General features: G+C 42.2%; 1 protein-coding gene across 1 annotated transcript in view; it reads left to right on the forward strand.

Annotated features, from left to right (window-relative positions):
* The window catches only part of LOC117255300 (voltage-dependent T-type calcium channel subunit alpha-1I-like), a 386243-nt gene that overhangs the window by 92410 nt on the left and 269597 nt on the right, over positions 1-24236 (forward strand). Inside the window, exon 2 of the mRNA XM_078166400.1 lies at positions 5457-5876. Within this exon, the coding sequence (XP_078022526.1) occupies positions 5471-5876 (406 nt within the window). The 5' untranslated portion in view covers positions 5457-5470. The remainder of the gene's footprint in view (positions 1-5456; positions 5877-24236) is intronic.

Here is a 24236-nt window from a genome sequence, read left to right on the forward strand (position 1 = left end):
AGATTTGAAACTACTATCTCCATGGCTACGATAGTAACACTACCAGTCCAACTGTGTGTCAAAATATTTCCCAGGTGCGCGTCATGAAAGGAAAGTGTCGCGCAACACTTTTTTCTGTCGATAAGACGTTATCTCTATTGACTGACACGCATCAAAATGTCATGAACCCAACCCATAAATCAGTCCTTAGAAGCCTATCAGCAATGAGCAGGGTCAAAAAAAAAACATTGATTCGTACATGAAACTGCTTTATTCAGTGTTTTTCTGGTTTAAATCACCTGGGCTGTTGTTTTCGACCTCTGTGGATAATTTGGCTCCCAGTGAAAACCTCCTGAATGTCTGCATCTTGAGGTGTCAGGAAAGAAAAGGTTAGCACATATTATAGCAGATGGTGGGCAAGCCGCCTGTCTTTGACATGGCCGCTTCGGAGAGAAACTGATTTGTAACCTGAAACTGCTTCATTCAGTGTTTTTACCTGTTTAAATCACTGAGTCCATTTGTGTTGGAGAGGAGGACCCCTCTGTTGATAATGCAGCTCCCTGTGAAAACCTCCTGAACCGTGAACACTTTAGGAATTCTAACCAGGAGACATTTTCGCTGGTTGCGATCTGCAATCCTTACCACTAGATGCCACAAAATCCGCCTAAATCTTACACTCTTTGATGCTTTTCATTTTCACATCATAGCAATACTAATACCAGCTTGTGACTACTACTGACAGCCCTATGCATACTGCTGCAAAGCATCACCAAAGTGGAGAGGGATCCAACTGAAAACCTCAGTAGGATTGCAGACCAAGGGGGAAATCGTAGAATCCCCAGATATGAGGTTCCTCACCTCGTTACTGTAATTCATGATTTGGTGGGCATAATTTTCAATTTTTTTTTAAATATAACATGCACCAATAACTGAAATGTTCTGCTAGAAAATATGCATGGCTTCAAAAACTCTTGACTGTGAAAAGAAACATCAGTCACTCCCAATGGCATTAAAGGAATACTTCGGCATTCTAGGAAAGGAACACATTTTCTTTCTTGCTAACAGTCAGATAAGAAGGTTTCTACCTCTTTCAAATCTGCTTCATATTGTATTTCATGTACAGACATAGGAATGGCATTAATCTTCTCATCCAACCCTCGGCAAGAAAGCAAAGAAGCATATTTTCTCAAAATGTCAGACTATCCCTTTATTTAAACAAGCACAAGTGATTGGCAGTAATACAACAAGCACAACAGGACCATCATTTTTACCGCTTTGTTGATCATCAGTTAACTGGTTTTAATTGTCAGCCACATACTGCACAGTTACATAAAACTGTTTTGGTTTTGTATGTATTTATTTGTTTTAATTTCCACTCCACACATGGCTTGCTTTTAATGTCCTGGTTGTGTTCATCTTTTCCTTTCCTTGCAGGGATGCTATTACTCTGCCACTGTAACAACCTAATTACCCACAGGAAATAAAAACTTTTATGTTATCTCGTCGATGGCTCGATGATTACTCTGCCAGATGCTGAGATTTCTTGCATTAAGAATTCCTTTTTCGGTCCCTGCTCAGGAACAGAGGCTCAGTGCTTTCATGTTCAGAGAGATGGACAGTGGAGACATGTGGCTTTAGCCTCTGTTTCAGTTATGGAATACATTCATTACAGCTTTCTGACATAAAAGACATTATGTGACACTGTACAAGATCATGGATATAATCATCGAGGAGATTTGATATAACACTGCTCACAAAAATTAAGGGAGCACTTAAATCACATATCAAATCTTGATGAACAAATTATTCAAGTTGAAAATCTTTACTGATGAACACTGTATAGTTTGTTGAGAACAAAATGATATAACAACGGTCAATGGAAACCAAAATCATCAGCCCACTGAGGATTGGATTCAAAATCACACCGAAAATCAAAGTGAAGTCACAGGCTGACCCAACTGCACAGTAGTGTTTATGGCCCTGTGTGCCCTTATGCATCCCTGACAGTGTCTGGGCATGCTCCTGATGAGTCAGCAGATGGGGGATGTGGGGGATCAGGCCATCAGTGAGCTCCTGGACAGTCTGTGGTGGTACTTTGTGAATGCCAGTCAAGCTCCACGGTGCTGGGCTGTGAGCTCAGGTCGCCATGAGGATGTTGGGCCCTCATGCCACCATCATGGAGTCTGTTTCTAACAGTTTGGTCAGAAACATGCACACCAATAGAATGAGAATCAGAAATACTTTAATCATCCCTGACGGAAAATTATGACGATCTGCTGGAGGTCATTTTGTAGGGCTCTGGTAGTGCTCCTCACACTCCTCAGATACTGGTCCTGCTGCTGGGCAGACACCCTTCTACGGACAGGTCTAGTTGTCCTCATGTAACAGCCAGTCTCCTGGTATCTCCACCATGCTCGTGAGACTGTGCTGGGAGATGCAGCAACCCTTCTTGCGACTGCAGGTATGGATGTGCCATCCTGGAGGAGCTAGACTGTGCAACCCGATTGCACTGCAGGTACCACCTTATGTTTCCAGTCGTAACAAGGACACAAGCAGAACACAAACTAGGGTAGAATCCGCCAGGAAGGTTAAGGGGAGAGCAACTCTCTGTGGACACCACATGTAAAACCTTTCCCTTTTCGGAGGTTGTCTTGCTTTGCCTCTCTTCTGCCTTGTTGTCACTTTCATTTGCACCAAAGCAGGTGAAACTGACTCTCAATCACTTGTGCTTCCTAAATGGACAGATTGATATCCCTGAAGTTTAACTGACTTGCTGTTATACTGTGATCATTAAGTGTTCCCTTAAGAGGCAGCATGAGATACGAGCAACTTATGATCCTTACTGTAAACATTGCTCTTCTTTTTTTGATATTGTGTATACTTTAGCTTTTGGGTATGTTTTTCATACTTGCACATTCATTCACATTTTGCACTCTTTTCCTACTTTGTTGTGCAACTGCTGCACAACAGTTTCCCCCGGGATATAAAAAAGTTCCTTCTTATCTCATATTTTCATGGTAAGGATATGGTATTCCTCTTGACAAGATATTTCCCTTGTACCTCTGCTCCAATTAGCTGGCTTTCTTCCCTCTGCTATGAAGATGTAACTGTAAGCTTTGCAGGAGTCGATTCTGCACTTCCTTGGTGACTTACAAAGCGATTCCATATTGCCCGTGTAATAAGGGACATAAAGTAAGAGTCTTTTGAGTTAGTCACATTCATGTCCTGTGTAGTCATAATAATACCCTGAGAGCCAGCTTGCATAATACGAATGAACACAGTCTAGAAGCACTTTTCCATGACTGAAGTGGACTTGAGCTTTCAGTAGCTTTTATTGAGAATTGTGAGCTGGGCTCACTCATTGGAAATCCATGGGCAGGTGCCACTCAGTCATATCAGGACCCCTGCTCCTTCTATTCTCTTTCCAGCTACACAGTATTGATTCCTCTCAACACTAAGCCTCTGACTAAATCACTGAACTCTCCTTTCCAACACTCTTTCCTTACTCCTTTATTTCTCTCTCCAACTTTTAGCAGTTTGTTGCCTTCTCTTTTTCGTGCTCCCTCTCTACAGTCTCTTGTTTCTCTCTGTGATCAGACTTGGAAGTGAAATGCGAATCAATGCATGTCATCTGGTTGCCTTGTTTGTCTTTACGTCAAGTGCAGTAACTCAAATGAAAGAGAGGTTATAATCCATTGTCATTAAATCAGTCAGGTAATGCTTTTCCGGACTGATTTGTGAAAGGGGAGAGCTTTTAATCATTGATTCATTCATTTCCGTAACTGCTTATCATCTTGAGGGTCACAGAGCTGACACATAGAGACAACCATTCACACTCACATTCACACCTACGGACAATTTAGAGTCACTAATTAACCTGCATGTCTTTGGACTGTGGGAGGAAGCCGGAGTACCCAGAGAAAACCCACGCTGACATGAGGAGAACATGCAAACTCTGCACAGAAGGGCTCCCTCCTGGGATCAAACTATGGAACCCTCTTGCTGTGAGGTGACAGTGCTAACCACTAGATCACCGTGCCGCCATCTTTTAACCAGTACATCATAAAAATCTTAAGGCTAAAACACACCGCGGTTGGATGGTGTGAGTCAAAACAGCCACCCCTGTTTATTTCAATCTACAGCCCCTACTAGACTCGAGTCAGGCTCCCGAGCTTCACACCACTGTCCTATCACCAGCCTCCCCGCCCCTGAAAATACATGTATTTTTTCCCCACTCGCTCCATGCTTGTACATCCCGCCTCCTGTAGCAGCTCCTCTTATCTGCTGGCAGCTCATCTTCTCTTCTCATCTCTTGCTGTCGCTGTCTGTCGTGTGTGTCGAAGAATGGCTGAGGAGAGACTAGTTGCTGAGGTTAAGAAATAACCCACAATCAGGTCATTATTAAGACAGTGGCAAAAACGTTATTGCCTGGAGAGCCACAGCTCTGGAGACTGGCTCTTCAGGTGACAAATGAAGTTTAATTTATGGATTTCCACATACTATGATTTTAGGCTAATCACAAGTTGGAGGAAGTACAGATCATTTAGTAAAAGTGGTGCTAACTGTCTTCTGTTGACATGCTGCAGCATAACATTCCTATAGGTGCTAGGGGCAGCGCTTGACGTGTGTCATATGATGTGGCACTGTGGCCAAAGTGTATTTTTATCTTTAGCACATCCACATTAAGCTGTTTGAATTTGTAAACACATCTTTTTCTCTACATTTCAACCCTCTGTCCAGACTAATACAGCATTTCTATCTTCCAAAAACTTTGCAAAGCAGTTTCCAGAAAAATCTTAAGACGCTGGCTCAGTGTTTCATTGTGTGTGAGAAAAACTGGGCTTTGCAAAACAATGATGTAAGCCAGCCCAGTGAGGGTTGGGTCGCTGCATGGCAATAAAGAAGGACTTACTGTCGCCTCGAACTTCCTCTGTGATCACTCATTCAAATTGTTGTACACAATGCACAGCTGAGCTGTTATCAATGACTCTAATTATGTAATGATTTTATCACGGTATCGCAGCAACTTGGAAATGACTGCTGGTTAACAGATAGTATTTATCTGACGCCATTACGTAACCATTTCATATTTGTTGTTTTGTCTGATCACAGACACAGATAGAATATGTAAATGAGAATAAATATATTGTGAATGCGGCCACATTACAACACAGTAGAGGTGATGACAGAACATGAGGGGATAGAATGGAGGTGTAATGGGCTGTCACTCAGCAGAGTAACCAGCTGTGTCTGTAGCTGCTCAGGCACAGCTGACTGTACCTCCTACTGTACCAGCACTCACCATGACGCTGATCTTTTCATTACTTTAACCGTGGCCAAACCCTCTGGCCAACCTGGCTTGGAGTTTTCTCACGGGGTAATTAAGCTCAAGCCTGTGTTTACTGTTTTGTGATTTTTTTTTTGTTGTAAATTTTAATTTGTTTCTCTCTCTGTCTTTTCTGTTTCTCTCATCCTAGACTGTTGCGTTGCCATGACGAGTGAGGAGGAGGGGGGCCCCAGCGTTGCAACATCAACAGCAACGCCACCGTCAGCGGCAACAATCTCAAGGGTAACAACAGCCATAGCCAGGCGTGATAGCGATGATGCCATCACTTCCTCCTCCCCCTGCAGGCCCTCCCCGCACCACCTCCCATGTCCCAAGAAAAAGGAGGAGAAAGAGGAAGAAATAGAGGAGGAAGGGATTATTCAGGAAGAGAGGATTGAGGAGGAGGAGAAGGTGCTGGAGTGTCAAGAGGATGATGAGGACGACGATGACGATGACAGCAGTGATACCAGTGTGTTAGTGGTGCCCTACCCTGAGCTGGCACCTGTGGTCTTCTTCTGCCTCAAACAGACAACCTGTCCTCGTAGCTGGTGCATACGCATGGTCTCCAGCCCATATCCTTTTTATAGTGTGAATGATGAGTCCGAGTTTGTGGATTATTTCCAAAAGTGCTGTCTTTTAATGTCTTATTCATCATCATTTAATCATTCAGCATTCTCCCATTTCAGGGCTATAAAGAAAGCAATATCAGTTCTCTCAATAGATTAAATTTCTATGAGCATGTGATGGATTCCGCTTTGAATCGGCACAGACCCTGGCTGCTGGATGTTTCACCTCACTTGACAAGTTCACAACAGCCTCAGGGGAGGCTGGATTCAAGTCCAAATAGTTACAAGTATAAGTGACATCAGGGCCAGATTTACAGATACTTTTGTGCCGATTTATCCACCACAGATCTGACACATTCTGCTCTAGACACGAATTTATCAAACAGGAGCATCAGGCGTGAGTCAAAGTTTGCATTTTTAACAAGGAGCAGCTCTCTCTTTGCTGCATATTCATTTAAAGGTGAAAAATTCTCCACCTCTGAAAAACAGGAGTAAACCAAGATCGGCAAGTTTAGAAAACAGGTGACCACATATAGTAGCAATCCCACCAACCAGGGGTGTAGTGTTTGCTGTTTAAGTACCGCAGCACACCTATTATGAACGTGCATGTGTCTTTACTAGGTAACACTTAACGAGTACCATCGTTGGTGGATATTTTTTTGGCACAGCGTGGTAGTTCAGTTCAAGTGCAAAGAAAGGGAAAAGTTGAATGATTTCTTGAATGTTTCTCAATGCATGAGTTGATGTCCTGAATCATTCGATACACCTTTGAGGTCTAGTGTGTAGGATTTAGGGGGACATGTTGGCAGAAATGGAATATAATATAATTTGTATATTATCAGAAGTGTAGGTAAGTGTAGGTGTAATCACCTGATAATAAGAATAGTAATTTTTTTGTTACCTTATAATGAGCCTTTGCATGTATACCTATGGCGCGGGTCCTGGTTTATGGAGGCTGCCATGTTTCTAGCCCAGAACGGAGAAACCAAACACAGGCTCTTGATAGGGCCTTTTCTGTTTTCACATTTTTGTCTTGGCCACTGTAGTTAGAAGCCCATCTGCTATGAGTGGTGTCAGAAAAACAGATTTTTTTCAACCATTACTGCTTTATTCAGTGTTTTTACCGGTTTAAAATCACCTCCTAAATCTTACACATTGAACCTTTAAATCTCAATTTGACAACTTTGACTATTCCATTTGTTGTTATTGTGTCTCTACATACTGCTTATGTGATGCATGGATCTTTACATGCTCAGAAAAATGTATATGACTTTTGACCAGATTATGCAAAGTATGAATACTGCCTGTGGATATTCTCATTTATCCAGGTCACAGTTATCTATCATCGTTATCGTCGTTATGCTTCTGTTCTATCGTTCCTTCCTAGACAGTATTTTGGCTTTTTGTTTTATTGCCTGGTTTTCTTCACTTTCAGTTGTCAATAAGAACAAACTTAATAAGATTGTCAACATGTCTAGCAAGATAGCGGGTCAGAAGCAGCGCAGCATGACAGAGCTTTGTGAGTCCCGGGTAGTGGGAAAGGGACGGGCGATCCTCGCTGACGTCTTACATCCTCTGCATGGCGAGTATGAATTATTACCATCAGGACGGAGGTACAGAGTGCCGCCTCTTAAGACTTCCTGTGCCCAGAGGTCCTTTATACCTTTTAGCATAACTCTGTTAAATAGAATGGGTGAACCTGGGTGAAGCTATGTGGGCACTGTGGTTGTGTCGTCTGTTGTATCGTTTGATTGATGTTTAAATTGTCTTTATTGTAATGTCCAATGTTATGAATTGTCTGAGGGTTTTGTCTGCAGTGTCAAGTGTTTGTGTTGTGGTGTCTTCATTGTAATGTTTTCTGTTTTTTCTGACAGCCACAGACACAAGAAAAATTTCCGAAAGGACAATAAACAATATCTATCTCAAGGCAATTGAATCGAACGCAACTGGACTTAGTTTTGTCTAGACAAAACTTCAGTCCAATTGCCATGAGAGAATTGTGAATACTGTATTTCCTCACTTGGAGGAAAAAAGTAGTGGAGCTTTGTTCCGATGTGTTCTGGCATGCACGTATGAACTTCAGTTGCAGAATGCATCTAGAGATGTGTCCATGGCACGGTCTTAGTCATTGAAGACCACAGTGTGAATGTGCGTTGCACCATTTGCCGAGAAATTTGGCGCCACATGTTTTATTACAAACTGAAAACCCCCAAATTTACTCATAAGTAGCATTATAGTATACTTCAAAACAAATTTAGCTACTTTTAGGCAAGAAATTACATTTATTCCCCAATATTAAACACATAACATTGACATGCTGAAGCAAGGTCCCTTTGTGAACCTTCACTTTAGTGTACTTGAAGTAAAAGAGTTTGGAGGCGTTTTTTGTGACCAGAATTGCTGCTTTGATCCGGGGGAATTTGTCGAGTTCCCCTGTAAGAACCTGAACCCACTGTTAAGACCCAGATCAGGAGATATCTGACGTCAGTTGAGTGTATCATTCAGTCCTGCGGGTGTTAAAGGTTTGTATTATAGGCTTAGAGGTTCCTGTTAAAACGGTTTGCTCTACACTATGTTACGAAATCCTTGTCATCTTGAATCTGCCAATTTTGTGTAGTTTTGTGTAATCTATCACACCATTGTATACACACATACGTAAAAAATTATAGTTATCTGCCTATGTAAGAAATGAAGGGAGTGTTGGGTTACAGCACAAGCAGCACACCACGTTCGCTGCTCCCAGCTTATCAAGTTTCTTAAAAGCAACACTTAGACTGAGGTCATTTGTGACTCACACACTTACACTCCAACTCCCCGATAGAGTTTATCTGTAAGTAGTTACACTGCTGAGTGGAAAGAATAAGAATGAGTGCATAGAGAAAACAGAGGTATGACTACTGGTTGGCATTCATTGAAGCTGAGATAGAGAAAGAAGAAAAAGGATAAGGGAAACAGCAGTGACAGAGGCAGTGAGAAGGAGACAAATGAAGGGATAAAGGGGAACAGGAGTGGGAAAGGTACACTGATAGAAAGACATGGAGGTGGGTAGAAGAAACAAGGGGAAGAGACAATGTGAGGCTGCCAATAGTGTTAATCAATCAATCAATCAATCAATCAATCAATCAATCAATCAATTTTATTTATAAAGCCCAATATCACAAATCACAATTTGCCTCACAGGGCTTTACAGCATACGACATCCCTCTGTCCTTATGACCCTCACAGCGGATAAGGAAAAACTCCCCAAAAAAACCCCTTTAACGGGGAAAAAAACGGTAGAAACCTTAAGAGAGGTATAACGGTGGAAGAAGGGTTATAGTGTGTATATTTACAGCTACATATTTGTTTGCATCTATGTGAGTATGTGTAGAGAACAGTCATGGTTTGTGTTTTTGTCCTATCGATCAGAAAGAGCGTTTTCTCCCCACACCAGCTGACATAAGTGATTCCTGACAGGGGGAAAGACGGAGATTGAAATAAATGTTCTGTTTGTAGACATTCTGCACTTCTTCCATTAAGCAGCCATCTCATCAACTTCTTGTTGGGCCTGACATGAATTTATAACCAACTGCAGAGAAAGAGGTAGAAAAAAAATAGAGTTGAGAAGGAAAGAGTTGCTTAATAGGCAAGCCATCCATTCAGATCTAAGTGAAATGTCTTCCCAAGGAAAATCTCTTAAGTCAGTGAAAAAAAAAAACACATGGCTTTGTCTGCTATTTGATCCTTTGTCTTTAATTCTGTCTCTTTCATCTGTCTCTCTCCCTCGTGCAAAACTGTCTCACATTTCTGTTTTTTATTATGGTGGCGAGTGTAGCCTTGCTGTGCTGCTAATGGGGCTTGCCTTTGCCTATAGACTATTAGTCTGAGATCCAAGATCCATGACCTCAGCCTTGACGAAAGGCAAGATCTACCTATTGAAGTGTTGAGAGAAAAGACAGCCCAGATTGTAATTCCAACCTGAGGCCTTTTTGGGGCTGATTGTATCTGAATTAGATGAAATTCTTTGAACCAACTTTTAAATTGATGCAACCAAGAAAGCACTGGAACTTGCACATCAAATGACCATAGCTTTATTGCTCCAAATGTCTGACAATACAAAATTAAGGTTGATTATTTGATTTCATCCCAACAGAAAAAATAAAGGCATGTGGCCTATTTTCCGATTGTATGAGGAAATTATTTTGTCCATAGAAGACAACACCCTTGCAGTGGGCTGATCATATGGAGTGCCACTGTTAACTGTATAGCCAAAGCTTCATGCAAGTAATTACATTTACCATGAATTGTAATGTTTGCGGGCTGCACAGTGGTGTGGTGGTTAGTAGGCTTGTGTCGGTTTGAAAATTTTCCAACCGGTTTGATTTAAAGCCAGATATTTAACCGAACCGATATATCGAATTATATACCTAATTTTACCACTGGGGGGCGCATTTGAGCTATTTTTCTCAATAAAAGCCCATTATAGGTGTAATGCGCTTCCAATCCACTAGGTGGCGGTAATGCTGTATTAACTGCCAATACAGACACGGTTACACAAGAAGAAGACGCAGAAGGACACCAAGGAACCTTCCTCCGACTCCGCTCTCTCAGTGGAGACACGGCGGTTGAGAGGGCTGAGCGAGAGGACGTTCCTGTAGTAGTTCCAGCCCCCCAAATAGTACCAGGAACTTCTTCAGTGGAAACGGGTTACTAGGGCAACAAACTGAATGACTGCTGACTCCCTCGCACTTTTCCCCACCCCCAATGAAATTTGATCTCGCGCAGCAGCAGCAGACAGCTGAGTGGAGCGGAGCTGCGGAGTCCCTCTGATGCCTCTGAGACAAACTAAACAAAATACTTGTAGGCTCCTCCACTTCATTTATAAACAAACATAAACCTTATTAACTTGTCATAATGCATGTTACAATGCAAGATCAGTTGAATATAGTCCTTTGACAGGCCACCGATGTGAAAAGCTTTTTTTTTTTTTTTTTTTTCTCCACCGGTTTATCCGGTTGACGTAAATTAAACCGGGTGGAGCTCTTAAACCGGGCTGAACCGGTTAAACCGGAAATCAGCACAAGCCTAATGGTTAGCACTGTCGCCTCACAGCAAGAGGGTTCCTGGTTCGATCCCAACAGGGAGCCCTTCTGTGCGGAGTTTGCATGTGTCAGGGTGGGGTTTTCTCCGGGTACACCGGCTTCCTCCCACAGTCCAAAGACATGCTAAATTGGCTGTAGGTGTGAATATGAGTGTGAATGGTTGTCTGTGTCTATGTGTCAGCCCTGTGATAGTCTGGCGACCTGTCCAGGGTGTACCCCGCCTCTCACCCAATGTCCGCTGGGATAGCAACCCCCAAGAGGATAAGCGATTACGAAAATGGATGGATGTAATGTTTGCTAACTATGTCGCATCACTTCTCACAATACCATCGGAAGGCTGAACTGTTGGAGTAATGTTACTCAGGTGTGAGTGCTTTGTGGTTTGACTTGTAGCTACAGACAGCCAGTCTAAGACAGTCTGTGAGGTGTCTGTCAGTAAGGCAGTTCCTGTACTTGCATTTGATTATTTTCATCTGTGAAAACACCGTCTCATGGAGGTAAGTTGATCCAAAGTAGGCACATACAGAGAGGAGAGAAAATGTCTCACTGCTGACAAGTCGGCAGAAGTCATTGTCCCTTGATTAGTCTTCCAGCTTTATGTCATTTTGCTAATCAACCATCTTCATATCAACTCCACTTGGCAAAGCAAATATCTTACTGGACTTTTGGCTGCTACCTGTTCTTTATCAATGGGAAGGAATGGGTTTGGAAATGGATGCAGCGGTATCTCTCATGACGTCTAACGCACCAAAATGTTGAAAGAACTCTCTTGCCACTTTGTACTACTCAGGGTGAAGAAGAACATCCTTGTCTTTGATGGCCTGTGACATTTTCTCCAGGTGGGGAGAGTCTGTCAGCCTACTGATATTTAGTCCAAACACATTCACGTTCACTGCACTTATCATGTGGGGCAGGTGTCGGTCTTTTGCCTGGAGCTCCTTGTTGAGTGCGTTCGGTCTTGCAGGTAGATCTGTCAGAAACCTCAGGTCCAGTAGCCACACATCATCTGACAGTTCCCCGTGCTTCCACAGCTCCTTGTGCTCTTTGTTTCATGTTTTTATCTCAGGTAGCAAGTCAACACATCTCTGCAGCACTCAACCACCGGACACCAGCATGGAGAGGTAGTTCTGCATGAGCAGCATCAAGCTCGAATAATAGAATCAATTGGTGCTGAGGCGCCTTTGCTTGAATCGAGTTTCAGTTTGACCACAATTTTCATTACATGAAAAAAGTCCACAGCCTTCCCAGCCAAAAGCAGCTGATGAATCACACAGCGTTAATTCAAGAAGTTTGGAAAACCAGGGTCATTACGACACAGTGCTATAAAACCTGCAAGCACACCGCACATTGCTTGGACCTCAACTGTGATAATTGCCACCAGTTGATGAATGTGGATGTCATTTTCACACATTTTTAAAACTCATTGTAAATATCTTCACTGCTCATTTTTTATTTAAGCGCAAAACGGTGAGGACGTCCTCCTTTATTCCAGAGTCCTGAAAAGTCATACCACAAGCTGAGCTGTGTTCATTACATCCAGGGATTCATCAAACTGTTGTGAAAAATATTTACCACGCGACAAGTCCTCTAATACTTGTCGATCTGCGTCCCCTGACAGTGACTCTACCCTCCTTCTCATTGTTGCCAGCCCGAGCAAAACACCACGGAGTGTGCTTTTGATGTCGTCTCTGTTTTTGAAGTTGCTGAAAACAGTGCGGTAATAGCCAATGCTTCCTTGAATAAATCACCATCTGTAAGAGGCTTCTTGTGTTTGGCAAAAAGGTGAATTATATCAGACGATGCTTCAGCAGCAGCCGCATTTTGAGCAGCAGGTTTTGAAGAAAGCAATTGCTGGGTTCACCTCGTCAAATTTCCTTAAACAGATTGCGGTCTTCTGGGGATCGCTGTCTTTGAATATCTAGTGGCTGGTGTTGTGGTGCCACTGCAGATTTCCTCTTTTAGAAAGTACTTGTGTTTAATGGCGCACCATACATATACACTTGTCTTTTACCAAGGTTAAAATAGAAAATTCTTTTCCCATGCAGAAATGGTACTTTTTTACCTTCTTTCGTGGAGCCTCTGCCATACTAGCTATCTACCTTGCAGGCTGTCACCACTGAGTGCCATTTTTTTGACATTTGCCACAGTTAACGTACTGGTACTGGGGTGGCTGTAACTCAGGAAGCAGGGTGGTCCATTAGGTCCATTTACAATGAGATTGGAAGGTTGGTGGTTTGATCCCTGGCCCATGCAGTTTCCATGTCAAAGTGTCCTTGGACAAGATACTGAAGCAATTGGTGCTGAACTGGTGTGTGAGTGTGTCTGAATGCTTATCTGATGAGCAGGTGGCCGTGGGACCTTGTACGGTAGCCTTAACCAGCAGTGTATGAATGTGTGTGAGAATCGCTGAATGGTGATTGTGTTGTAAAGCTTTAAATGGTGGCTGAGACTAGAAAAGTGCTGAATAAATTGAGTGCATTTACTCTCCAGTCTTATTGGTCACTTAATGGAGCACCTGCTATGCTGGAAAAAAATACAGCTGGATTGAGACAGAGAGAGAGAGGCATATGCTAAACTGAACATCAATCAGACATAATGTATTTGTGTATTTATTTTTCTATCATTTTGGGGAGGTACAGGAATAGATCTACCAGTGGATCTCAACTATAGGTTAGCGACCACCACTTTAGGAGGTCTTCAGGGGTGTAAATGTTCTCATACAAAGTGAGAACAACCTCAAAATCTGTCGTTGACACAGCTGCTGGTTTACACTTCATCAGCACTCACCATTCAATCAAATCACTACAGCTGAATGGGAGGAAGTATTAGTGAATGTAGGGGTGTGTGTACTGTGTGTGTGTGTACAAATGTGTGTGTCCTTGTTACTTCCCTCAAATGAAAAGGCTTGTATTGACCGGGTCCACTTTCTCACATTGTGAGTTCAGATTGAGTGGCGCTGTGGATTGATCCACGAGTGAAATCCTCTTTGTGTGTATAAATACACTCTGTCCACTATACCGGAACTTGTCTGCATGTTCGTGTGGATGTGCCTCATTTTAATCTGAAGGGCTGCTGGTGAAATTTGGTGGAAGATGGTGTACACTTATGAATGAATTAGAAACAAAGAATAAATCCTTAACTTAAATCTACCTTGCTTATATGCAAATAATGAGCAAATGGATTATGGATGAATGAAAAAAGGACAGACATTTGATGTCAACTGATAAAGTACAGATATTCCTCTGTTTGGTTGAAAGGATCTAGCGAGAGAACACACTCTGTTTGTGTCACGTTGAAGATGATGTCACGCCAGTTTCACATGGCATTGCTGTGATAATAAGATAAGAATCCCACCTACATGAAGGGGGTAATTGTTGCTGTGGAAAACAAAACTGAGAAAAGTACCTGGTACCAAGGGTGAGTCAAGGGGAGCCAGCCATACCATGCGGTGTAAATTATGCATTTGAATACAAATGGAAAATGCTCCTTGCAGGATGTCTTGCATTCAGACATGCTTCTGTTTTTATGTTTTAGAGTTCCGCATCCCTCTTCAGTCTCTAACCACTAACAGTCAGACAGATGAGGTCGACAACGGTCAATGCAGCTGAAGTGATGTGCCTGGAAATTGAAAATGTAACTTTACAGCTGAGTGAACCATAGCGGACCTGGTAGAAAATCTGAGGGCACTCTAACAAAATCAGGGCATGTAATTTCAGAGAAAGAGTCTTATCATAAGAAAGATAAATGTGCGCAGTCAGAAAAGACAGGGTTCAAGTTGAAGTGCTAAGTGAAGGACTTTGGTTTGGGAAGATTTATAAGACAGAAGCAGACTCAGAGTTTTGAGGAAAGAGGAATTGTTAGCCAGTTTTTAGTGCTTAAGGAGTTCTGAGTGCTGGCTCAGCTCCCCCTCCCTCTCCCTCTGTCTCTGTCTCTATCACTTTTCTTCACTCGTCCTTCCTAGACAGTAAATCATTTGTAGTTTTCATTGTGTTAAATCATTTTGCAGAGCCAGAGAGAGGCCGTCAGTGAGGCAGAGTGGGATAGTTGGCAATAAACATTAAAAAAGAACGCCTCTGGCTATCCGCAGTGATAGACAGATCAGACTTTTGTCGCTCTGTACTTATTCAAATCGCTGTCTGACATAATTTTTCCGTTTACCTCCTGGCCTTCATTTGTGCATTACTTTTTTGTTGCTTACTGTGGCGGGTGGTCGGCTTTCTTGTTACTCATCTGCTCATTTTAATATATCTGCCGGGGTCTTTTTATCTGTCTGTCATCCACACTGATGCACACCCAAAATGTCCAATTCATGGTTGTTTTGCTCTGTCCTTGTGAGAAAAGAAAGACAGAGTGATGTGCCAGGTATTGTTCTTGAGAAACAAGAGAACTGTTGGACAAAAGGTGGATATTGCTGACTGTTTATATCAGTGAGGGTAGACTAAATATTAGAAACAATACCTCAGTATAATCCAATATAACAGTTTAAAAAATGACCATATAATTAAATCAACACCTCTTTAGAACAGAGCACATTCAACAAAAACTGAACATGATAACCTTTATTAAAATGGGGTTTATTGCAGGACCGTTTTAGCAAGGTGTACCTAATAAACCGACAACTTCAATAATATTGATATTTTATAATTGATTCAACAACATTTCTGTCTCAAGTCAATAGTTATATTTGAAGTTTAATCAATCTAAATTGTGTCCATGTACACTAAATGTACTTAGATATGTCTTTTTGCTAGATACATTGCCTTGCAAATTGAGCTGTGCTACGTGTGAAGTGTATATACTTGAGAATTTCTTATCAATACCATAAATATAAGTCTGCTATACTCAGGCATTTTGTATAAACTTTTGTTTTTATCTAAGTGTACTTCTCATTTTATTAAGTCATGCAGTCGTGCAGCTCATAAAATTAGCATCACAATTTAGTTGTAACAACAAAACTATGAATAGCTTAACCCAGGAACATGTCTGGGTGGGCACATAGAACTCATTATCACAGGAATAATTTTAAAGTAATATTATCTGGTGCCCTACAAAAACACTATGAATAGCTTAACCCAGGAACATGTCTGGGTGGGCGCATAGCACTCATTATCATAGGAATAATGTTACAGTAATGTTATTCAGTGCCCTGCAAAAACACTGTTGTTTATGCTCAACAGAGCAGTATTTTGGATATTTTTAACACTGTAATGAACGCCAATGACTTTTTTTCTTTGCAGAAGGGTTGTTAGTCCTGCTGATCCCACTGACAATCAACAACCTGGTCTGCAGCTTATGCAATGTTCAACTTTTTTTTTGTTCAGATATCAAAACTTAATGCACCATTAATGAGTAATACATACCAACAATTGTTTGTCAGTCTTTATGAAGTTTTACATAAACACTACCAATCAGCGCATTCTCAATCCGATCTGTCATGTATTGATGTTTGGTCATGGAATTTCCAAGTCCACATACGACGTGCAAGGTACCCTGGGTGCGTTGGTTGTTGACATTCTGGGACACCGTGTCAAGTTCTGCCTGTTACATGCATTGTCTTCTTTCAAAATACACTTTTTACATTTACATTTACTTTTTTTTTTTAAAAATAAACACACTATCTCAGTACAACACGCTTATTGACTTTTTATTTTTTCCTTCAACAAAAACACATGGTTAAGTTTAGGAAAAAACAACAGGGTTTAGCTTTAGAATCTTGTGGGACGCGAACGCTGCTCTCTCGGGTAAAAGTAGGCGTCCGTTGGGCCCATCCACCACCCCTCCCACCAGCCCCACTCGGACATTTGCCGCCTTAACTTACTTCCTTGTCCCACCCTGTTTCCCCCTGATGCCGCAGAGCTCGTGTATCATGCTACTGTTATAGGATGCCTTTTTTGTTGGTTTTCACGTCTTAAGTTACTGCCCAAGCACCTGATTTCAATGACTTTGGAGTGAGACAGGGTTTTTAACCAACCCAATCGGCAAAGAAAAAAAAATGTTGGCGTAGTACGTTTCTGCAAACCATGGATACAGTTGCATATGTACGTTATTGTGTAGCGGGTACATCTTAACTTCATGTTTCAACAACACTGTGGGTAACATGCACTCAAGTTTAGACACACAAACCACTTGGTTATGGTTCGGGAAAGGTCATGTATTGGGTTAAAATAGGGATGTCTTGGTAAGAAACAAACATTTTTTCATAGCACAGTTCTTGGTTTAAAAACATTGACGGGTCGCCAAAAACCAACTCTTTAAAGTTGTTTTAAACAGTGTCCTCTAGTGGTCTGTAGCTTGACTGGTGCCTCACTTAGGTGACATCCCATCCACCATCCCTTTGACCTACAGATGACAGTCAGCTCATGTACTACATCGCTTTGGAAATGTTGATATATGTAATGTATTATGGTATGCAGAAACATACAATTCATTCATTTTCTGTGACCGCTTATCCCATTAGGGGTCGCAGGGGGACTGGAGCCTTACCCAGCTGACATTGGGTGAGAGGTAGGGTACACCCTGGACAGGTCGCCAGACTATTGCAGGGCAGAAACGTACAATGCCAACATTTTCTTCTGGCCACTGGGCTGACAATTAAGTAGAGATGTTTTACAAATTATGTATATGTATTCATATCATTACTTGATGTACACACATATATCGGTAAATTAAAGCATAGCTCAAGTTAATGTCTTAGAGATCCTGCGAAAATATAAGTACATAGCATCCAAAATACACTTAAAAATCAGCTCATTTACCGCAAGTGACTCAGAATGGTTAATTCTCAGTAGAATCTACATTGCTGTCCATCCTCTCATATTATAAGGAGTCATTTAATTCAAAGTGAATATAAATAGCTGTGTTAAATGGAGCTTCAAATACTTGGTGGTTCTCTTTAAAACCTTCCTGTTGGATGGGCAGACCTGAGGAAAGGCAGCATAAACTGTTGTCAAAGAAAAAGGGGCAAATTTGGTTTGTCCAGCCACTATTTTCTGCAGTATGCTTTATATGAGAACAGTAAAAATCTCATATCTCATTGCATTATAACCATATTGCTACCCAAAGGCATTCATCCCTGTAGAATTATGTTGAAAGTGGTGTTTGGGGAGCACTTATAAACAATAGACTCAGTTCACTGAATGGAAGGACCGCGACTAAAGTGGTTTAGAAAAAATACTTGAGCTGGAGTTGAGATTTCGGTTTCTGCACCGAGCTGCTACCAGCAGTGTCACCATCCTTGTGAAATTGCTATTTGTTTTTGCTAAATTGTACATTTCCCATGCTGAATCAACTGCAAAGTTGCATACGAAATGAAACGTCAAGGCAAACTTGTCACGGCCTGTGGTTTCTCTACCCTACTTTGTACAACAGAGCCGTTTCCAACAGGGAGTACTGTCATTGTATCCACATCTGTGTGATACCACTGATGCTGGGCTGAAAGTGAAGATAGAGTGGAGTGCGGAGCTGCAAATATCATGTTAACCAGCTCTCATGCAGAAACACAGCCGAATTCATTCACATAGAGAAGGGATAATCAGAGCAGCATGGGGGAGGGAATAATAGAGATCATTTGAAAGGCTGAGGTGTAAAATGCTGCTCTCCACATCTAAACCTGTACTTGTGGATTGGAATGAAGGAAGGGCAGGAGGGAGGTACAGGGAAAGATACAGACGGAGAGAGAAGAGAAGCCGGCTGTAAAAAGAGAAACAGACCGTGTGGAGTGAATATATATTCTGCTTCAAACCAAATCTGATGGCAAGGGAAGGTCAGATTAATAGCTTCCAATTCACTTTCAATCTCTTCTGGATCAACACATGTGGCCCTCTGTGCCACTGGCATTATTGCACATACACACACTCTCACACAAATCTCTCACATTCACACATATCTGCAGATACATTCACACAAAGCCATATTCACTGCATCAGAAGAGTGTGTGAATAGAAAAAAAGCTTAAATCTATTTGATAGATTAGTGCTTTACCTATCTGCTTGTGTTACCTCTAATTAGCACCCCCCTGTTGAGCCCACAGGTCATGTGATACCAGGTCTAGTTGCGGATTGGTTTGGCATTTGGCAGCAGTTTAACGACATCTGATGCCTGTAATGGACCATTTGGACAAGGTCCTGCCACTAAAATTATATGAGCTTCAAGTGTAAGATGCATACATTACATCAAGATAACTGCATTTTAATGAACTAGTGCAGTGCCTGTTAATATGGTGCCTGTTCAGAGCAGGCTGAGTGCCTGGCCTCTTGTAAACCGCTCATACAAACAGTCTCACACTCTGCACTGCACTCTTTTGGGTTCTGAGCAGTTCACCTGGATCTGAACAGCTGTCGATTCATTATGATGTCTACGTATGAAAAATATAAGTAAGCTGGGCCTCTTTCATCCACCATTCCTAAGAATACATTTCTTCTTAACACCCACTTTCAAAGTTTTCCTGTTGTTTTCTTATTTGGAATTTGTTTATAGGTAAAAACATAATTTACACACACTCAAGAGCACACTGTCATTAGGTATGTTCTGTGCTGACATGACACAATTCTACAGTTGTATAATATGATATGCAATATCTACAATCTCAAGGCGCAGCCAGGTGGAGGAAGGGGTCCGGTTTGTGGACCTCAGAATTGCATCTCATCCTTTTTGCAGATGATGCAGTTCTGTTGGCTTCATCACACCATGACCTTCAGCATGCACTGTGGCGGTTTGCAGCTGAGTGTGAAGCAGCTGGGATGAGAGTCAGCACCTCCAAGTCTGAGATGATGTTCTCTACCAGTGGATTGCTCCTTCTGACTTGGGAGAGAATACTGTCTCAAACAAGGGTGTAACTGAGTGCACTAGAAATTTCGTTGTATTGTATGCCTTACTGTACAATGACAAGAAAGGAACCTTGAACCTTGAAGTATTTCAAAGTGTTGTTTATGAGTGAGGGTAGAATGTAGCATGATATGGATCGGTGGTTTGGTGCGGCCTCTGCAGTCATGCGGGCACTGCGCCGGACCATCATGAGCCAGAAGGCGAAGCTTCCAATTAACTAGTCCATCAACGTCCCAACCCTCACCTATGGTCATGAGCTCTGGGTAGTGACCGAACAAATGAGAACTTGGATACAAGTGGCCGAAATGAGTTCCTCCATGGGGTGGTGGGGCTCAGCCTTAGAGATAGGGTGAGGAGCTTGGACATCCGGAGGAAGCTCGGAGTGGAGCTGCTGCTCCTTTGCCTCGTAAGGTGTCAGTTGAGGGGATTCAGGCATCTGATCAGGATGCCTCTTGGGCCCCTCCCGTTAGAGGTGTTCCGGGCACGGCCTACTGGTAGAAGGCTCTGGGGTAGACCCGGAACACGCTGGAGGGATTTTATATCCCATCTGGCCTGGGAACGCCTTGGGGTCCCCCAGGAGGAGCTGGAAAGCATTGCTCTCCATATTTTTAGCATCCCATGCTTCAAAATATGACAGCTCCTTTGGCTTTCACAGCCTGCAGAAGTGCCTCCACCTCACAACCATTGAAGTTTTTGTGCACATGGCCCTGCAGTCTCATGTCTTTCCATGGTAATTGGCGGGGTGTTTACCTGTGCTAAATAGTATCAACTGGCACACAGTTTCAACCTATAAGGACAAGGGCATTCATCATTATACAAACACAGGTGCAAACAACTCCCTAGTTTAGGACCATGTCAGGAATCTGATGTAGATGTTTTCTTTTTTAAGGACAAATTTAAGAAATAACTTTATTGGTAAATAAGGCCCATCGTACCCCGAAATAACATACAAAAGGCCCCCAAAAGACTACCCTGGAAATCCAGAGTTCTCGCGAGAGCACAATTTGAATTTGCTCAGCGAGTCACTAAGGCAATCAGTAATGATGCTCATTACCCATGCCGTTGTAGCTGAGCTGCACCAATCACATCGGTGTATCTGATATAGGCGGGCCAGAGGCGAGCTAAACAGATGACGACAGCGCTGTGATGACGAAGTCTGGAATCAGTCAGTAAACATTGCAAGATGGCTACGGATGAACACCAGTCGTTTGAAACGGCTTTGGCCGCTACAATGAACGAGTTAGACTTGGCTTTTTCTCTAAAAGAGGAACAGAAGACGGCGCTCGAGTCTTTCCTTTGCAAGAAGGACGTTTTTGCTGTTTTGCTGACTGGATACGGCAAGAGTCTAATCTACCAGTTAGCTCCGCTGGTAGCTAAGCTCTGGATACGTCACCCCGTGTACTGTTCTGATTGGTCGTAGTGTTATCCAGTTACGTGCAGTGATATTTACAAATGCATGCTTGGTGCCGCCGCTCAAGTTGGGCCATTTGCATTACTCATAGCCAGACCCTAAATCTTTCTAGATTTGGGTCTGGATTTCCAAACTACCAACAGACATGGAACTCAACGGTATACTACTTAGTAACAGTGTGCATCTACGTAAGAGGAAAACATTGCACTACTGCATTAACGTAATAATGACATTTTACACATTGCAGATTCAGATTTTACTCACAAAATATAACAATTAAATGTAATGTATTACTATCCAGCATTAAAATAGAACTGAAAGCTCCACCATGAATGGATGTTAAGTAAATGTAATACATTTTGCTGCCTCTGTTTTACTCTAAACTTCAAGTAAAAATTTGAATGCAGGAGTTTCACTGTGCACTATTAATAGTTCTACTTTTACTGTGAACCTTTACTTTTTTAGTTGCCTGCTCTGACATAACCACCAAGGGTTTAATGTTTCGCATGCATTTAATTAGCGGAGATATTTTGCTGGCTGTCATGTTATTAGTTTCTAAGTTAGTGTGGCAAAGAAAATCCTGCCTAAGTCGTGGCAACTTGCCGTCAGAAACACCAGAGAAATAGTGAGACATGCTTGACTCTCTGCAGAGCCCTGAAGCCCCGACCCCGCTGCTGCACAGAGCCACAGACTGCTGTTTGCTTGTTTATTCAAAGTTTATTAATGTGTCCAAAGTGCATGTCCAAAGTGCACCAACCAGTTCATAAGATACGATGGGTGAAGGACACGCTCATTCACAGACAGCGATTCCTTGCATTGTAGTTAGATGGAGTGTCTGAAGGGGGAACTGTTGTCCTATAGATCAGGTTGGCTAATGGATATTCTATCTTGGCTTTTTCCAGTACTCTCCATCAAGACAATGAGATTCAGCTCCAATTAATGCAAATGGCCAGCTTTTGGAATAATTATTAGACAAAAGGAGACGGCTGTAAAATACCCTTTGATTTATGTGATTGAATGATGATTGGATTGGATGCAGCTGAACTGGACTATCTTATAGAAGTCGAAGGCTCAACAAAATCAGTTTAATTGTTAAATTAATCTCCTGGCAGTGGCTGCAGGAGTTTCTTTTAATGATATCTCAAGGTAGTTTTTTCGCTGAACAGTGCTTGGCAGGCAAAGCGTCTCGCCAGGTTGCGAACTGCAGCATTTGAACGCAACATAGTCTGACAAAGCAGCAGCCTGATTGGCCAGATGGGTGTTTTGGTAAACTGCCCACTTGTTATTTTTATTTCTTCAAGATAAAATGAATGTTTTTTCCATCTTCTTTTTGAAAAGAATTGAATGGTCTGCTTAATCATACACCTGTGAAGCCCTCTGAGACTGTAATTACAGTCCGTATGAACAAACCTGACTTGACAGGACCTGACTAAGTCTGGCAGAGCACTATAGGATGACATTGCATTGTTTCCACACTTGGCATACGTCTGTGCAGCCTCCATCTGCTTTGGTTTGATTTTTCGGTTTTGTTGCATCCTGGAGGATTTTTAATTGACACTGGGGTGTTCAGGATGGAACACGATTCTCTGGGCTGCACAGAAATAAATGTGCCCGGGGTTTGTTTAGAGATTAACACATGGCTGTTATACTTTTATGGCTTTTAAATATTCTATTGACAGGTTCTTTATTTACTGTTTCAAACGTGCCTGCCAGTAATTGGATCAACCGATCATCTTGTTTAAGGTTCGAATTTATGTACCTGCCCCTCTTCACGCCCCAGTGACCTATGGTTACCAATAACACCTTTCTCTGTATAGACCTGCAGAGAGATTTATCTGAGACCTAGAACCTAGGTCCACTTAGCATATCCACTGCAAACAGTACCCTTAAATGTTGGCAGGGTTGTTGTCACTCACTGCTGTATCCAGCACTCACTGTATTTTCTCATCGCTGGTGACACAGATGGAAGTCTGCACCTCATATATAGTCCACAGAGCGGGGTCATTTTCCGCCTTTTTTCCTACTTCCTACTACAAGTAAAGCCATACTTTTGAACATTTTGGTAGCATCTCTGCACATTGACCTGCCAGCTCCATCAAATATAACTTCACCACACCACAAACTTTATGGGTTGCAGCTGCTGCGGCAGAGGGCCAATCACAAACACTTGCTCTGATACACTGCAGGCAAAACCGTTATTTTCTAGATCTGAGTACAAATAGGATCAAATGAGGTTTTGATACTACTCATTATGGGGTTATTTTGGTCAGTACCTGATACCCAGCCCTGACGTTTAGCACTTTCAGACAGGTTGGTTGCAGCCATAGTGGTCTGTATTTTAAATCAGTAGCAGCAGTATACAAAGCCACGATGATGGCTTGCAGCTATCTCCCATCCTACCACTCCATATACAAGCTGCTGCTATCCAGTATAATCTCATCACACAGCCTAATAGAGCAGTTTGGATCTTGAAATAAAAGAAATGACAGCATTAACTTAGCAAGATTTGCTAACCAGTATCATAAAGGCTGTTTATTTTTCCAGACAGGATAATCAGACTTCTAGTCTCCCGTTGCTCCAGTACTGTTCCTCGTCATCGATCTGTGTGTTCTCAGCTGGTGAAGGGGTGTATAATTCAAAGAACTCAAATACAGCTCCTGCATCGTTTCCCCCGCTGTAGTTTCTGCAGTTGTCATGGTCACACAGCGAGCGAGTTGAAAAAGTTGAATCATCATAAACTCTGAATGCAGCCTCCCTCCCTCTCCTTGCCCCTGACCACGGTGCCATAGCTGTGTTTACATTGAAAAGAGCGGAGGCGGCAGCGGCAATCAGTCACTGTCTGAAAGCACCTTAATTCCAGCTGAACTTGTAAGTTTTTTTTGCATGTCATGACTCGGTTGTGCTTTTGCTGTGCTGCACTAGGGGTGCTAAAATGTATCACCTTCTTTATTTGCTATTACCAGTGATATGAATCTACATAGAAGCACAGTGAATGTGAGTTTTTCCTCAAGGTTTGATGAGGAGATGACCACTTTCATTACAATGCTGCT

This window comes from Epinephelus lanceolatus, chromosome 3, assembly GCF_041903045.1.
Source record: "Epinephelus lanceolatus isolate andai-2023 chromosome 3, ASM4190304v1, whole genome shotgun sequence".
In the NCBI taxonomy this organism is placed as follows: domain Eukaryota; kingdom Metazoa; phylum Chordata; class Actinopteri; order Perciformes; family Serranidae; genus Epinephelus; species Epinephelus lanceolatus.